The sequence below is a fragment of the Manis javanica genome, chromosome 8 (assembly GCF_040802235.1).
Source record: "Manis javanica isolate MJ-LG chromosome 8, MJ_LKY, whole genome shotgun sequence".
Taxonomy (NCBI): Eukaryota; Metazoa; Chordata; class Mammalia; order Pholidota; family Manidae; genus Manis; species Manis javanica.
In genome coordinates, this window is record NC_133163.1 from 29,574,517 (window position 1) to 29,592,323 (window position 17,807).

At 42.1% G+C, this 17,807-nt stretch overlaps 1 protein-coding gene across 15 annotated transcripts in view; it reads right to left on the reverse strand.

The window, feature by feature from the left end:
- Window positions 1-2,537: 2,537 nt before the first annotated feature.
- Window positions 2,538-17,807, reverse strand: part of SIPA1L1 (signal induced proliferation associated 1 like 1) — a 394,992-nt gene continuing 379,722 nt past the window's right edge. For 13 of the 15 annotated variants that reach the window (XM_073242187.1, XM_073242190.1, XM_073242201.1 and 10 more), the window contains 5 exons: window positions 13,850-14,096; window positions 7,363-7,509; window positions 5,969-6,083; window positions 3,546-3,630; window positions 2,538-2,916 (listed from right to left, as the gene is read on the reverse strand). In XM_073242187.1, coding sequence (XP_073098288.1) covers window positions 2,773-2,916; window positions 3,546-3,630; window positions 5,969-6,083; window positions 7,363-7,509; window positions 13,850-14,096 — 738 coding nt within the window. In that variant the 3' untranslated portion in view covers window positions 2,538-2,772. The remainder of the gene's footprint in view (window positions 2,917-3,545; window positions 3,631-5,968; window positions 6,084-7,362; window positions 7,510-13,849; window positions 14,097-17,807) is intronic. The other 2 variants (XM_073242196.1, XM_073242198.1) reach the window with 1 other exon arrangement.

The window sequence follows — 17,807 nt, forward strand, 5'->3', positions numbered from 1 at the left end:
GTAACAGCTCATATTTGACAATGCCCAGGTCTTTAAGGATTATGTTTCTGACCAAGGTGTGCCATCTTGCACCTTAATTGCACTTTTGTTCATTCTGGGGAAGTAGCCCCAGATAATTGCTGGAATTGATACATTTACTGAGACTGGAATCCATTCAGGATATTTAACTAAGAGGCAAATGGTTTAAGCTTGCTGGGCCTATTTCCTTTGCCCTTGTACTATGTTTTTATCCCCATCTAACAGGTTAGTAGTCCAAACCAACCCAGTCCATTTATCACCTGCTACAGATTTGAAGTGCAGCTGACTGGCCCCTCCAGTCAGTTCATGGATGAAGATCCTCCATCAATGTAGGCCAGTGTTACCTTCTCCCGGAACTCCCAACCCATGTTCAAGCCCTTCAGAAATAATGTGTAAATTCCCCAAACAGGTAAGAATCATGTTCTAAACAGACCTTTTTAGCTTGCTAATCAGAGTACCTTGTGGCATCCTGTCTTACCCTGGATTGTATGTAATTCTGGAATTTGTGGGATTGTTGAAACAAATCAAAGGGATCTACTACCAGCTCTCAATTAGCTGCGCCACTGGAAAGGAACAGTGATGCGGTAGATTTTAAAATTTGGTTCAATTTGGCTGTGGAATGCATTATGGTATTTTTCAGTAGATTAACTTTTCTAATTATATTTTGCACAGCCTAATATGAACAGGCATCTGTATCCCCTGGGCACACAAGAGCTAACATGCAGAGTTGGGAGATAAGAGTCGAGGCAGCCCAAAGATGTGCTGGTCTCAGGAATGATGATAGTGTTATGGAAAATCCACACATGGATAGTGAAGAGGGAACTGATTATAAAGTGCTCAGCAAATATTAAATCATAAGCAGAGAAGGCCAATTAGGAATTCTCTATGGACATGTGAACAGACAATAAAAAAAAGCTTATTAAAATTCTAAAAGGGACAGAAACTTCCAAGAATCATCTGTACTGTTAACGGAGCCCGATGAAAAAATTAGGATGGAAAGAAGGACAGGGAGTTACTAAGTGGTCTTTCAAATGAGAAAACCTCAAGCAATAATACCAAAGCATTTTAAAAGAGTGTTTAAAATGAATTTTATTGTTTGAATTTTACAAGTAGTCTTTAAAGGCTTCAAACAAGAACTCTGTTGCAAAACTCTAATAAATAGCTTGCCCCAAGTCCCCAAACAAAATGTAAGACAAAATAAAAACTAAACTCAGAAGGATAAGCAAGACTTCAGAATGCTTGGATGTTAGCGATATTTCTCATTTACAAAGAGATATCAGGCAGTGTACAAACTCCTGCACACAAGTCAGAGAAAGAGACAGACCATTGAGATCTTTACAAAGTACTCCGAAATCTTCCTATTTCCATGATGGAAATGTCACTAGAATAAAAAAAAATCCCATGGAGAAATCACAATCATGAACAGAACTGTAGCATAAAAGTCTGGGGGTTGGGGGAGGAGAGAGAAAACCCATCCCGTTTCTCCCGGGGATGGAGAGAGGAAGGAGTTGAGGTTTCTTGGGGCAGGGAAGCTTCCGGGCAGAGAACATTAGATTGCTGAACATTCCTTTAGACCAGAGTCACCACTGAAGGGGGCACAGGTGTCAGTTTAGTGACAATTATAAAGGCAAGAAACCAGGCCCTCAATCCTGGTGGGCCCAGCATCTGTGTTCTGCACAAAAGGACGCAGAAATACGCCGGGCCCGCATCACACACTAGCACATAGGGTTTCAAAAGCCCATTCAATCGTTGCTCACAAGTATTAAGCTCACAATTTAATATTCAGTTTTCCTCGTGACAAATACTGGTGAAGTCTTACTTTGGAGAGAAGAATTTACTTATTAATATGGACAATTTTGCCACATTTTCCTCTTTAAAAATTTCAAAAACTATACTTTCCCCCCAAACGCATACAAATAGTATTTTAGTTTAGAAGAATTCTGAAACCAAGTAACGTTTGGGGCCAGGAAGCTGAGAGAGGCTGATTACAATTTGGTGGCACTCACTTACTAAGCCAAACAGAAAGGGCTCTAGCTCTGAGCAGCACACGGCACCTGGGGCCATCTCCCTGGGGAAAGGAGGAGGGCGCCAAGTCCCAAGGCAGGACTGGAAAGGGGTGTGGCCTGCAGGCACTCGGTGTCTCTAGTTCACTGACTCATTCTTGTTAAATAATCCCGATCCTACTGATCTCTGTAAGATGGGTACACACAGCACTGGCTCATGCACAAGCACAAGTCATTCAAGGGAGGTAGACATTTCTAAAAGCACCTCCCTCTCCAGGCATCTTAGGAATGAAGGTAAGGAAATTCCCCTCCTCAAATAAGATTTTTTAAAACTTTATTTTCCTAGAAACAATGACATTGTCAGGAAGGAGGAAAAGCTTGGGTTACCTGAAATAGATAAGAAAGAGCTGATGGAAATAGAGGCAGATGGGCCAGGGGGATGCTGGTCCTAGGCCCAGTTCCTTTTTAAATACATAACAGATAAAGATATTGTGCAAAAAAATAAAGACATTCACATTTTAGCAGTTAAACTTTTATTTTACTTTTTAAAATCTTTATTTACTTTTTTTCTTTTCTATAAAAAGCAGATTATGATTGTTGATCTGCAAGTGTTGCGTTGTGCACTCCCCGGCAGGGGCAGAGGAGGATGCTGGGGCGGGTGCTCCGCGAATGCCTTCCAGGGCATGACCAGGGAGCTTGAAGACCTCACTAGAGAGCGCACCCCACGGGCCCTCTCCTCGCCACAGCTGCCCTAGCTCATGTCTATGGTATTGAAGACCCACTCTGTGAACTTCTTCAGCTTGTCGGAGGCATTCTGGGACTCCTCCTGCAGCCTCAGGTTGTCCTCTCGCAAGTGCTGAACTTCTGCCTGAAGGTGGGCTTTGTCTTCTTTTTCCTGGGGGTTAGAGCAAAGCAGAAAAGGACTAAGGGGTGGCCCCACCTTGCCCAGCTGCTAAGAGGCGTGGCTATGGATCAGTGTGGATCCTCTGCCCATTTCTATGCTTCATCCTAAATATCCATGTATATGGTATTAGGAACTTCAACCTAGGGAACAGGACTTTTGGAGAAATCCCGTAAAGGTTTATTTCAGAATGTGAACACTTTAATATGTATTTTAGTATCTTAAATTTTAGGCTGCTGTTTTGGTGGCTGCTGTATTACTATAGTCAAAGCCACTCAAGAAAAGACACATTCCATTCTCTTGGTGTGAAAAAGTCCAAATAACAGCAAGGCTGGGGTCTGGGCTACTGACCCATTGTACACAAGGGGTGGGGAGAGGGCTGGTTGAGACTCAAAGGCTTTCACAAGAAAGGGAACAATTTTTCTGTACACACGACAATGAAGATCTTCTTGAACTACGTGTGTCAGTGCAAACTGAGCTCTAAGCTGCCCCCAAACATGTGTCTACTTAGAAAATAGGGAAAACAGCCCTAACTTACTCACTCATGCTACTTTAAAAGAGCTCTCACAGTTCAAGGGCAGTTGGCACAGACCAGGCTATTTGCTATGAAAATATGTGTTTACCTTCTTCAAATCTTCCCGAAGCATCTTCAGCATACCTTCTAGTTGGTCCACTTTAGAAGCCAGAGTGGGAGAGGAATCTTTACTGCTGGGAACAAGAAAAAGACCACGTAGGCAGGAGCCTCCACAGCTGGGCTTGTTTGGCACTTTTTAAAAATGAGGTAGCTATATCTGTCAAATTACTCAGTACAGTGACCCAATGTGCATTTTCACTTTAAAAAAGAAACTGGTAATCTTAACAAAAAGTAATACATGCATGAACTACAGCCAATCAATAGCTTCCTTTAAGATGCTCTATCTTTGTAACAAAAGAATATACGGCAGTAAGTGAAAAAAGTCTCTTCAGGAAGCACAAGAGGAGGTCCTTGGTGGACACAGTTGTCAAGCAGTGAAGTGATTCTTATGTCTCTAGTGACTTTTGGAAGAAGAGAGCTACTCCTGTGTGTGTGTGTGTGTGTGTGTGTGTGTGTGTCTGTGTGTGCAGGGGTGGGGCGGGGCTGGTGTAAGCTCTTCCATGGGGTAACTGGGGGAGGGCAAGTCTCTGGTTCCCAAGGTAATGATCTGTGGCCACTCAGCCAGTTGCAGTTGTTACCATGTTCGTATCTTAAAATATTTTAAAAATGAGACTGTTTCAAAAGCTTGTCAGTCCAACATTAGTGTCTTAAGTTATTTTCTATTATGATCAGCAAAACAGACCCACAGTTTTATTTTCTCCAATTTTATTTAAGTGCTAATAATGCCATGCTAATGGAATAGCAACAGAAGGGTGAGCAGGCCACCCAGCTGGTTGGACAGATGATTCAACTGAGAATCTAAAGCCTTCCACTGGGAGAACTTGCAGCTGCCTCTCCCCAGAGGTGAAAGGGGAAGATGGAGTGAATTTGAATTTTTGGAATCATGGAATACAAGGTATACTTTACTTTAAAAATCAAAGTTAGAATTCCTGACTTAGAATGTGTTGATGTCTTCTGCTAATGCTAGATCTAAAACAAACCCAAAAGGTAAAATTCACAGCATGGCCTGGCGTGTCACAGGCTGTAAATAAATGGAATAATGATCTCCAAACTTTTAAGAATGAACTATTAAAAGCTGACAAATGGATTTTGAAAGGTAAGTGGTCAGCTGCAATCCACAGCCACATAGTATGGTACAACAAAAGCTTGTCAAATTTGGATGCATTTAAGGCTAAAAGGGTGGGGCTGAACAGAATCACTGGAGCTGGTGGAGGCGTGGGGTGGCCTTGGCAAGCCACCTAGTCCACTCGCTCAGCTTTTGGCAGCGATGAAGCAACTGTTAGTAGCCTGTCTTGACTTTGACTTCTGCAGGTTTTCAAAATGTACTTAATTCCATTTGCATTTGTTCATCCACACTGAACAAAGGAAAGAGCCGATTATCATCTTCATTTTACGATTTTAACGATGTAAGAACTGTCTGAAAATCTTTCCTTTGGAAAATGGACTTCACTCACTCGACCTCTCGGTGGGAGGACCCATCCTAAGAAGGTACATTTTGGGCTCTGCTGCCCTTGCAGTTTTTTTTTTAAAAGTTCTCAGCAGCGAAACTAACTGCTGCACTCTCCCCAGCTGTCCCACAGAGGGTGAAAGCAGCGTCTGTCCATTACTGTTGGTTTTCCTTGCAGCCTTGCTGGAAGTCTTCAAGCTTGGGTCCCCTGGTACAACTGTGCAATCTATACCGACCTTACCTCTTCTGCTAGACCGTTTCTGACCAAGTTTTATAGATACCAGGGTTCTTAATCATTCTGGAGACATTTTAAGAGAAGGGATTTCAAACTGACAGAATTATTCTGCATCAAGGAGTGCTGGCTATGTGCTCCACGGCTGACTGCTGGGATGCTTTCATACCACACACAGAACATCCTCCCCACTCAAAATGGAGGGGGGGAAAGTCAGCCTCTGCTCCATAGAAGTCAAAGTCGATGATCTTAACTCATAAGAAAACCCTCTGGGCTTGAGTTATTGCTTTATTTACTTCTTATTTTACATGTAATCTTAATTATCCTGGTGACCCAGATCCAACATAGATGTGAAGCAGCATGTTGGCAGCTGCTGGGGAAGAGACTCAAACTAGATTCAAGGACTAAATGCAGAAGAATCTGGGAATATTTAGGGCAAATGTTTTATCTTACCTAATAATCCAGTAATAGATTATTACTTAATGCCTCAGGGCTTATGTACTATGTTATTAAATAATGAGTATTCGTCATTACGACTAAGTCTTAATAGTGTGAACACAAACTGTTCTTAAGTTACAAGGTCATCTAACTAAAACGTGATGCATCTGGCACTGTGGCGGTGAGCTTCATTCAGCCAAGCCAGGGGGGCTCCACCTCGTCTTCCCCACATCTGCTAGTGCTTGTGGAGGTGGGACATGGCACAGAGTGGTGACCTTGCCACTGGGTGACCAACCTGCCGTAGGACTTCATCTGGACCAGCGTCTGGTCCTCGAGCTGGTCACTGCTGGATGCAGCACTCATGGGCCGATGGTTTTCATCACTAGCAGCAAAGAATGAGGCTCTCTGGACTAAAAAGGAGATAAGAAACCATTCAGCATTTTGGAACCCCATCCTGGGCCCTATCAATCAAAAGTCAAATGGCCCACACTGACTCCCAACCCTCCTAGGAAAAACTTATAACTGTTTTAGGTGTAAGTAGGGAGCAACATTTTAATTTCCCTTTTAAAAATACTTGTTGTGAATCAATTGTTAGTCTTCTTTCTCTTGCTCATCAAAGTAGTATTCTACTAAACGTTTCCCTGGAAACAGGCCTTGTGCCAAATTTCCAAACCAAGGCTTTCCACTCAGTGATTATATAAAATGCATTAAAGAGCTAGTATTAAGCATTTTTTGACTTCTTAGAATATGTTTTCAACAAGACACTCAGCCACCTTGGTGGGCTTTAACCATGTGAGTTACAAAATATACCAATTTAAAACCTGAGCTAACAAAATTAAATTAAAAAAAAAACACCTACCACTTTACATGTAGGATGGTGACCAACAAACTGAAATTTAAAATTGAGTTAGTACTGGGAAGTGCATCTGCTAAAACAGAAATTCCTTGTTGACTGCTCCATGGCTGCCAGACTCTGAGTTCATGGCCTAATCAATTTCTTGGAAATTGGGAGCTTCTGATTTGAAAATGGGAAGCTTGACTGACTAGCCACTTATAATTAATTCTTCAAGCAAGAGCAATAAACTCAAAACCCAATCATCCTCATCTTATAAAGAACATTTTAGCACCAAAAACTTTGGAATGATAATCTTAAAAGTCAGTCTATTAAAAAGGCATTTGACAACTTATGTCAACATACAGAGGTAGCATTACATTTTGTTTTTTACATTTCAACAGCCAGGTCAGCTCATTCTGTGGGCCTGTGTTTAAGAAGCCAGGCCTAAAGCAAGCACATGCCAGCGGGCTGGCACAGGAACAACGCGGACAGGAAATGTGCTTCCACACACGGGAGAGATGAACGAGAAGGTCAAAGGGAGAACCCAGCATCCGTCAGGACTGAGGCAGGGCCAAGCAGGACAGCATCTGGACAGGTCCAATTGTGTGTTTAGCAATGGTGTCTTCACAGTGTGGTGGAAGACTCTGCCTATGTGTTCTTTCCAAAGTCAAGTGACAGCTGCAACTCCCTTTCCCCAACCCTCCCATATATGGGGAGGCAAGTCATCCATGCTATGAATTCCTGTGTACAGGAAACACCAGATGTGTGCCCCTACCGAGTGCTCAATAACCTGTTAGCTCAACTGGTTTCTGCCTCAGCGCAGTCCTGCTAGGTCCTGCAAGGTCTTCACTCACCCTCATAGGCCTTGGCTGCATCCACCAAATTTGACCAATCCAAATCTGCAGCAGCATCCGGCAGGGGCATCAGGCCAGGGTCGGGCATGGGTGGCCTTCGGGTCTCCTGGATGTCAGTGAGGGAGCTGTCCGAGGCCGAGAACTCTCCTGCAGGAAGAGGTGCGAGCTAAGGTATTTCTCATGCCCACAGGAGAACCACTCTGTCTTACCCATAACCTGTGACCACAACAGACTTGTAAATCCTTTACCTAGAATCACTTTCTAGTCTAGCAGGTCATTAATAGCCATTCTAAAGCCCTGCTGAACTGGGAACTGACTTTTGCATCAAGGAGTAGGTCTGATTTTCCAAGAGCTGTTTGTCTATACAGTGGGGTCCAGGGTCTTGCTTTTCCTCAGAGTCAAGAGAATCGGGCTGGGATGAAAAGGCCTATCTGGAGCTGAGCTTTGGAGCCACACCAGGGAAGCTTATTGATACCTGTTCCAGGGGATAACAGGGCCTATATTTATCTGGCTGGGATGTGGGATCTCAACCTGCCTCCCTGTGTTCCTGGGACTGGAGAGGGATAGTTTCTGGTTGGATGTACGCAGGGTAGTACGAGAACCAATTCAGATCATGTGAGTGCTAGGTTACCCAAAGGGAGTTAACACAGGAAGGTAATTTTAGGACTGGTGTTGGCATTATTCTCTTTCCCAAGGACATAACAAGCAACTTTTGAGATCAGTTTGATTACCGCAGTCCAACATCCTAAGCCCCTTCTAAGGTGATAAGATTTTAAATACAAATATCAGGCCATCGTAACAATGAACCTTTGCTTAGCTTGAGGCAGGTTGGAGCGGGTGCAATGAACCAGTCTGTGTTATTTAAGGACATACTGATACTGCTTACGTTCATGTAGGCAGAGAACAGAGAGGGAGAGCTGACAGGGCTCATGAAATGCAAATATTTTCAGTAGGGCAGGGGCTGGGGTAGAAACAAGGGCAGAGTGGGCAACTCCAGGAGAAAGGCCATCTTCAGAATGCGACTGTAACACTCAAACCCATGCAGACACAGCTAAAAGTGTACACTCAGTTACCATCTGTAAGCCACTCCAGAAATACTTGTTTGTAAGGAGTTAAAAAGTTTTGTCAATTATGATAGCCTGGTAAACCAGATTATATTTAGTGCTGCTTTTCCCTTTTAAACTGCATACAGAACTGCTCTGAAGTGCAGCTGCTAGTTATTAATGTGCTTAAAATTAGCAAAATTATGAGTAAATGGAAATCGACAAAATACTGCCAGATATTAAATGCTCAGTTCTATTTAAACTTGCTCCCATCAAGGGTAAGTAGGTGGAACAGACAGTTCTGTGCATCACTCACAACCCTCCGGCCCTTTTATCTGTGGGGCCCAAATTCCATATGGGGGAAAAAAGTCACCCCTCCCTATTTCAGTCAGTGGTATTTACACCAAATGAGGCCAGGGCTGAAGGACTGGCACAACAAAGATTGCTCAGTTTAGGATATGGAATCATCACACTGCTGTCTGACTTTCAGGAAAGCAACAAGAGGGGATAGGAAGGAGCTCAGAGAGGGCAGCTCATTCCCTTCCTCAGCCCTTAATCCCAGGCTTCTGTAAGACAGGGCCTATATTGACATGGCATGCAGACAAGCCTTTGCAGAGAGTTTAGTTTTATTACTGCACAAGTACAGGGAAGTGAGAAGACTCAAAGCAGGCAGGAAACTGTAGAAAAAACAGAATTCAGGGGAGCGTGGCCCCAATGTAGGGATTAAAAAGGGAGAAAAGGTTAGAGGCCTGTTAGGTGACTAACAGATTTTCTTCTGGATTCTAGATGGTAAAAAGTGGTTATTTCATGTGTCACCTGTGGTTCATTGTGGGGGGGGGGCCTCTTAGAGCAGTAAGATGGAGGAGAGGGAATGGGGAAGTTAGCATGATCCCTGAGTGATGTCTGTCAGGCGAGAGTGGGACTGATGGGGAGGTGTGAGCAGGACACAGACGATGGAGGACCATTCCTCAGAGTGGGTTATGATGCAGGGAGAAGGCAAACTAGGCAGGAAGTTTCAAGAAAATACTGCTCCAGAAGAGCATTAAGAAAATAAATGTGGGTATGAAAGAGCACAGAATACCCAGAAGAAAAAAGGGCAGAAGGGAGCTGGGGTTAGTCACATGTATAATAAACAAGCAGGAACACAGGTTTCATAACAGGTATCTGCTGTGCTGGATCAAAGCAGGGAGGAAGGTGCAAAACCCTCAACTGGGGGTAGGACAGACAGGAGAAAGAAAAAGAATAAAGTAAAATCCATGGTCCTAGAATCTGGCCTTTAATAAAACAGAGATCTAGTTAGGTCACAAAGCAAACAAGGCATTTGTGAATCAAAGGCAAAAATATGGAGGCACCCTGTCATCAATATGCCTTTTCTGAAAATAATGCTTGCTCAACTGAATAAATGTATCAATGAGTAGTTAACAGCATAGGCAATATCTTCACAGCCTGGGAAAGACAGAGAACAATGGCAAGTCTGGGTTCTTATGGTGGCTGGAGTGAGCCAGAAGATACAAAAGTCTCTAACAAATAACTAATCTAGTGTTAGCCAAACCTGCCCAATCCTAACAGCAGCTGGTGTGTTTGGTAAAAATACCAGTTTCAAAACTATACCTTCGCATTCAAATTCAAAATCAGCAGGTCTTGTGTGAGGTCTGGAAATATACATTTTTAATAAGCATTCCAGAAAGTTTTTTTTTTCTTTGTTTTACATGATCTGGTGCACAAGTTTTTGTGGCTGTCACCTAGGGGCTGCATTCCCAGATCCCATGTGACTGTAACAAACCCAACCTTCTGTGAAAGAAGTCTATTTGCTTGTTCTGGAGCTTTGGCCTAGGGGCAGGCTTCAGGTTTAGCACACAACTAGAAGATATCAAAAGAGAAATAAAAAAATACCTTAAGAAAATTGAAAATGGAACTACAACATACTAAAACTTATGGGATGTAGCAAAAGCAATTCTAAGAGGGAATTCATAGGGATAAATGTCTTCATCATGGAACAAGAAAGTTCTCAAATATACAACCTAACTTTACACCTGAGGGAACTAGAAAAAGAAGAGCAAATGAAGCCCAAAGTTAATAGAAGGAAGGAAATAGCAAAGACCAAAGTGGGAATAAATGAAATAAAGATTAAAAGATACTAGAGAAGCTCAATTAAACTAAGACCTGGTCCTCTGGAAAAAATATATTTATTAAAAAAACAGACTACCAAGAGAAAAGAGAGGGAACTCAAAATCAGAAAGAGAAAGGATTATGAAACTATTACAAACAATTATATACCAACAAATTTGGCAACCCAGAAGAAATGCATGAATTCTTAGAAACATATAACCTACCAAACTGAATCATGAAGAAACAGAAAATCTGAACAGACAGATTACTAGTAAGAAGATCAAATTAGCAGTCACCAATCTCCAAACAAACAGAAGTCCCAGACTAGAGGGATACACTGTGAATTCTACCAACCATTCAAAGAATTAACATCAAACATTTCAAACTCTTCCAAAGAAGAGAAGTGGAAGAACACTTTCAAACTCATTTTATGAGTCTAGCATTACCCTGATACCAAAACTAGATAGCGGTGCCACAGTCAAGAAAATTACAGGCCAATATCCTTAATGAATATATCTGCAAAGTTTCCCAACACAATGTTAGCAGACTAAACTCAACATCAAAAAGATCATGCACAATGATCAAATAGGATTTATTCCAGGGATGCAAGAATGATTCAATACTCCCAAATCATTGTGATACAGCACATTAACAAACCAAATGATAAAACTGGTATGTTCATCTCAAGAGATGGAGACAAAGCATTTGATAATTTCAACATCCATTTAAAAAAACTCAATGAAGTGGGTATAGAGGGAACATACCTCAACATAATAAAGGCCATATATGACAAGTCCACAGCTAACATCACATTCAATGCTAAGACGCTGAAAGCTTTTCCTCTAAGGTCAGGAACAGGTCAAGGATGCTCACCACTTTCATTAAACACAGTACTAGAAACCCTAGCCAGAGAAATTAGGCAAGAAAAAGAAAGAAAGTATCCAAATTGGAAAGGACAAAGTAAAATTCACTATTTGAAGATGACATGATATTAGAGAACCCTAAGTGACTCCACCAAAAAACTTAATGAGCTAATAAATGAATTCAGTACAGTTGCAGGATAATCTGTTGAATTTCTACATACTAGTAATAAATTAAAGAGAAATAGAAAACAATCCTACTCACAATTGCATCAAAAGAAATATGTCAGAGAAAATTTAACCATGAAAGTGAAAGACCTCTAAACTAGAAAATATATGACACTGATGAAAAAAGTTAAAGATGACACAAAATATGGAAAGAGAATTACGTGCTCATAAATTGGAAAAATTAATATTGTTAAAATGTCCATACTACCCAAAGCAATCAACAAGACTCAATGCAATTCCTATCAATCCCAATGGCATTCTTCACAGAAATAGAATAATCCTAAAATTGTATAGAATCACAGAAACCTCAACTAGCCAAAGCAATCTTATTGGAGGCATCAAACTCACTGATTCTAAACTATAAAGCTACAGTAATCAAAATAGTATGGTACTGGCATAAAAACAGGCATATAGGTCAATGCAACAGAACAGAGATCCCAGAAACAAACCCACACATATGTGGTCAATTACTCTATCATAAAGGAGGCAAGAATATATAGTGGGGAAAAGGCAATCAGCACTTCAATAAATGATGCTGGGGAAACTGGGCAGCCACATGCAAATGAGTATAACTGGAGCACTAACTTATACCATACAAAAAAATCAACTCAAAATGGATTAAACACTTGAACATCAGATGTGAAATTCCTAGAAGAAAACATAGGCTGTAAGCTCCTTGACATAGATCTTGGTGATGATTTTTTAGATTTGACATCAAAAGCAAAGGCAACAAAAGCAAAAGTAAACAAGTGGGACACATCAAACTAAAAAAGCTTCTCCACAGCAAGAAACCATCAACACAATGAAAAAGTAACCTATGGAATGGCAGAAAATATTTTCAAATCATCTATCAGATAAGGGGGTAATATATAAAGAACTCATATAACTCATTAGCAAAAAGCAATCAAGTTAAAAAATGGGCAGAGGATCTGAATAGACATTTTTTCTGAAGTGACATACAGGTGTGGCCAACAGGTACATCAGAAGATGGTCAACATCATTAATCATCAGGAAATGCAAATCCAAACCACTATGGGACATCGCCGCGCACCTGTTAGAACTGCTATTATCAAAAGGATAAGACATTGACCAGCGTTGGTGAGGCTGTGGAGGAAAGGGAACCCTTTTGTGCACTATTGAACTGGTGCATTCACTATGGAAAACAGTATGTAGTTCCGCAAAATTGAGCTACCATATGATTCAGCAATTCCACTTCTGGGTATTTATCTGAATGAAAAAAAAAAAAAAGACATCTGTACCCCCTTGTTCACTGCAGCACTATTTACAATAGCCAAGACCTGGAAATAACCTGTCAACAGATAAATGGATAAAGAAAATGTGGAATATACTGTTGCCCCTTGAACAACTGGTGGGAGGGGCAACAGAATACTGACCCACTGCACAGTTGAAAAGCCATATATAACTTTTGACTTCCCCAAAACTTAACTACTAATAGCCTACTATTGACCAGAGCTTTACCAAAAGTCAATTAATATGTATTTTTATACATATTATAAACTATTCCTGCAATAAAACTAGAGAAAAGAATATTTTTTCTAATTGTTGCAAATCTCCAACAAAAATTTTTTCCAATATATATATATGTTGAAAAAAGTTCATGTACAAGTTGACCCACTGTTGTTCAAGGGTCAACTATTTATACAATGGAATATTATTCAGCCATAAGAAGAATAAAATCTTGCCATCTGCCATAACATGGGTGGACCTTGAGGACATTATGCTAATTGAAGTAACTCAGACAGAGAAAGACAAATCATGGAGGTGTAATGTTCAGTGTTACTATTATAGTTAATAACACTATATTGCATATTTGAAAGTTGATACATCTTAAAAGTTCTCACCACAAGAAAAAAATGCTATGTAGCTGTATGATGACAGATATTAACTAGACTCATTGTGGTGACCATTTCACAATATTTACAAATACTGAATCACAGTGTACATCTTAAACTAATATAATGTCGTATGTCAATTATACCTCAACTTCAAAAAACCAAAACCAGCCATCCCAGATGAGACTTGTGGTCTGGTGAGGCTGAATATCTGCCCTGTGGTTTGGGATTACAGGTGAGAGGCTAAGGGAGGGAGGGGTTGGTAAGCCAAGGTAATGTGAGCATGTAAGGAGGACTTCCTCAGTTATTCTCTGAGGAAGCTGGGTAGCGGCTGTTTTAGGGGACCTGGCCATAGTCTGCAGGGCTGTTTAGCCGCAGCTAAAAGTAAACTTACCATGCAACGACTTCATTCCCAAGGTATAGGAAGGCCTCCGCAATGGAAGAGACTTGGGGAGAGAAGGGTACGTGCTACTGAAGAGGACGTCGTTGGGCAGGGCTTGGTCCAGAAGCGAAGCCCTTGAGGGGAAAAAGTGCTCCCTCTGGCCACTGTAAATACTCTCATCCGACAGCGTTCGGTGCAAGGCTCGCCTCGAGGTGGGGGTGGTGGGGAACGGAGACTGAGGAGAGGAGAGTGCATGGAACTGAAAGACAGTGTCAACACAGCAGGAAGTCAGTGTTCTGGGTCACACACCCAAGACCCAGCTTGCAGGTGAGGGACTTGACAGAATCGCTGCTCTCAGACACACCCCTTCAAATCCCGGAACTCAACAAGGAAGCCTCAGGGTCCACCACTTCTGTCTATATGCTTAAGAGCTAAAATGGGAGCTCCTGGTCCTCATACCCTCATAGCCCAGCATGCGGCCTGCAGTGTATCGGTGCTCTGCATAATTCAGACACGTGACTAAGTGTATTCATCAATATCGTGTTAGAAACAAGATGAGGATCAGAGAAAGGTGAGTTTTACTTGAATCTTGTGTCATTGACCAAATCATGGAACCTCTCGAGTCCAATTCCTCACCTATGAAATGGGGGCTACCTCTCAGGATTACTATGAGGACTGAACAACCCTGGACAAATGATAATAGTGTGCATCGGTGGTATAACGAATAATAACAGCCACAGTGCCAGGGAGGTATCCTCAGAAGCTTGTGAAGTGATTGCATGTTTGCTGGGCAGCAAGAGCATCTGATCTTCACAATATATTGATTGAGATAATAGGTAGCTCTTAATAAACATAAACTACTAACATTTAATGAGTTTGGGAGATTACTGAGATGAATTTCTATTCATGAAATAAAAACAGGGGAGTCACCTTTATAAATGACAACTATTTATATAGTTATATATCACTGACAAAAGTTCCAGTCGCTGTACCTCTTGATGTCTTTTGCCTTTGTGACCAGATTTGACTTTACTTATTTTCTGCAAAAAGCTTCTAAGAATCCCACTCACTGAGAAACAACAGACACATTAATATTTAAAAATCCAGCATTCTGAAAGCGAACAGAGAAGCTGATTGGTTAGCAAAGTTATCCTCACTCAGTTTCTCTTAGATGACTGTTCACCTGGGCAGGGAGAACAGCGTGGAGAACATGTGAAGATGTGGGTGGGAGGGCTGAGTCACTGCTGGCAGAAAGCCACCAGGGGACTTTCCACAACACTTTGAAGGGACAGAATGACACAGCAGTGGCTGCACTTCGGACGCTGAGAATACAGCTGCTGCTTGGGTTCACTCGTGTGCTTTGGGTCTAACATGCTTCTGTTTGGCAAGCCAAGGGGTAAGCAAGTCAGAGCTACCCACAATGTGGTGTGCACAGCTGCTGCATAGGTATGAGGAAATCATTAAATGTTTTGTAAATGAGCCCTAGGTATAACCAACTGTATAAAAATCGTGTTCACTTTAAAAATTTCACAATGAGTTAAACCCAAGGTACATATGTGCTTGCCTAGAAAACTAAACTGCAATGATAAATGCTTTGTAAATCTTGAAGTGGAGGGAACTTGATATGGAAATGATTTCCCTTCTCCCCTCCTAGAAAAGTGGGCATCATGGTTTGCTAATTGTAATTAAAAAGAAATCAAAACAGGTCCTCTGTCCTCCATTTGCAAGGTTCTTGGACTATCACATAGGGCTCCTGCCTACCAGGCCAGATCTTGCATCTCTCTATTCAAATACTGCCCTCAATCTTTTTTAGCACCTCTGGGTTCAGCAAAGGGATTTCCTTTTCCAGTGAGTATCCTCATCCTGATGGTTTTACAGGAGAGAGATATTCCACCAATTCTAGGTTCAGCCTCTTTAGGAAATATTATTATTTTCAAGGTAGTAAACAGCTACCCTGAAGAGGTCGTTAGAGCTGCATGTTTTATTAAAAGTGATTACCTCCTGCACTACAGGAAGGCAGGGTAGGAGATGGAAGGAAGCAATCTGTCTAGGTAGATGCTTTCTGCCCTTTGTTAAAAAGTAGCAAGCTCTAGTCTCATCCAAACATGCTGGGATGGCTCCTCACCCCATCCCTTTTCAGTGCCAGCCTTAAAGGTGTGCATACCTTACAGCTCGCAAGAGCCACCTTGAATTTCCCTGAAGGTCATGCAGGGGGCTGCTGAGGGGCCCTGCCCAGTGCGGCCAACCCCGGGGAGGGAACCACAAAGGAGTCAATGGCAGACTCGAAAGACACTGTTGAGAGCCTCAGGCCAGGGGGTTTTCACACCGTGCTCTGGGGAGCCCTAGCCCTAGGGGCTGCTCACAGCATCACCGCCTGGAGGGAGGAGTGGTTCAGTTGGGACCAGGAGCCTGTGACACTCACTCTGCCCATCAGAGAGACTGCTTTCTCAGCTCTACATATTGGGCTTCCACATATAAATTTATTTGAAAAAAGGGACCCACCCTGATCTTTAAAATCACTTGGGCACCATTGGTCCTACTCTGGTCCTCTATTTTAAAGGCAAGGAACAAAGCCTCGAGAGGTGGCATCTTCCTCCAGGTCGGCCTCCTGCTCTCCTCTCAGTCTTCTGTCCTCCTTGCTATCCTGAAAGTTACCCGCACCTGTAACAAGCAAGCACTGGGTCTTGCTAGACATTGGAGCTGCACGAAGCCTCCTCCTCTGGTCCGTCCCTGACAGTATCGCCTGGGAAGCAGGACCATTAGTTTGCACTACAGTCTTTTCATTTGCCATGGTAGGCTGCCCCCAGGGAAAATAAGGTCATCCCGTCTCTGCCTGCCAGTGAGGTTTCTTGGAGTGTTACAGCTCTGTCATTTCCCTTGAGGTAGGAGCTCCTCAACCTCTGTGTGGCGCCCTGCAGCCCCCCCGCTCTTGGCCACAGCCTGCCCAGCACAGCCTGCTGTGTCCTGCAGTGGATGTCTCACTCTGTTGGCAGATGAACCTGGGAATGACCCTGTCATCTGATATTAATGATCACTTGTAAGTAGCACTCGCTATGCGAGGAAGCCAATGTGGTATGTGTGGGTTCCAAGAATCACAGCCCCAAGCTGGCCACTCCTGGTACCTCAAAGCCTGATGCAGTGGCTTGGAGCTCTGAGCCAGGTGTGGCTTGGAAGACTTCTCAAGGGCAGGCTGGCCTTAGTGACACAGCAGAGCCACCGTCATTCAGACAGTGAATCTCAGACAGCACATGGAGTTACTTAACTGAACTCATCTGAAACCAGACCAGAAGGATGATACTGGAGAGAAAACTGTATATTTCCAGCTCCTGCTTACAGCCTTTTCACAGTGATAGGTCAGTCAGCACAAGTACTTTCTTTGCAGAGGGGCTCACGGTAATATAGTCACAACACAAAGTACAGTCCTATTTTAAACAGGAATGTTAAAGCAATTCATTTTGGAAATAAAAACCAAGACCTGGAATAAGGGCAAAACAGACATTTGCTTTCAATTATTTCCACTGCACAAGTAAATCAAAAGAAGAAAGCTCTGAGCTAGCCCCTTTCCAAAAATGTTAAACTAAGAATTGGTGGAAAAATTCCTTTCAGGGCAAGTTTTATTTTCCTCTAATCACAAAGGAAAAATCTGAAATAATTTTTATTTTGAAACTGGTACTTAAACATTTTAATGCACCTCTTTGGGTTGTGATGGATAAAGAAAGTTCCAAGCACTATCTTTTTTGAGGTTGCTATGGGAGCCGTTTGTACGTTGGCTGATGAGTCACTGTTAAGTGCTGGCTTATAAAACACAAATTACAGAAATCAAGAATGGCAAGTCTTTAAAATGATTTATGATGTTAATGTCTATGCTAATAAATCATTTATTTTTCAGCAAAACTCCAAAATGGCCTTTGAAGTACATTTAATTTCTATAAAGTGTTGATTTTTAAGTTTAGGAGGTGTAGCTGACTTA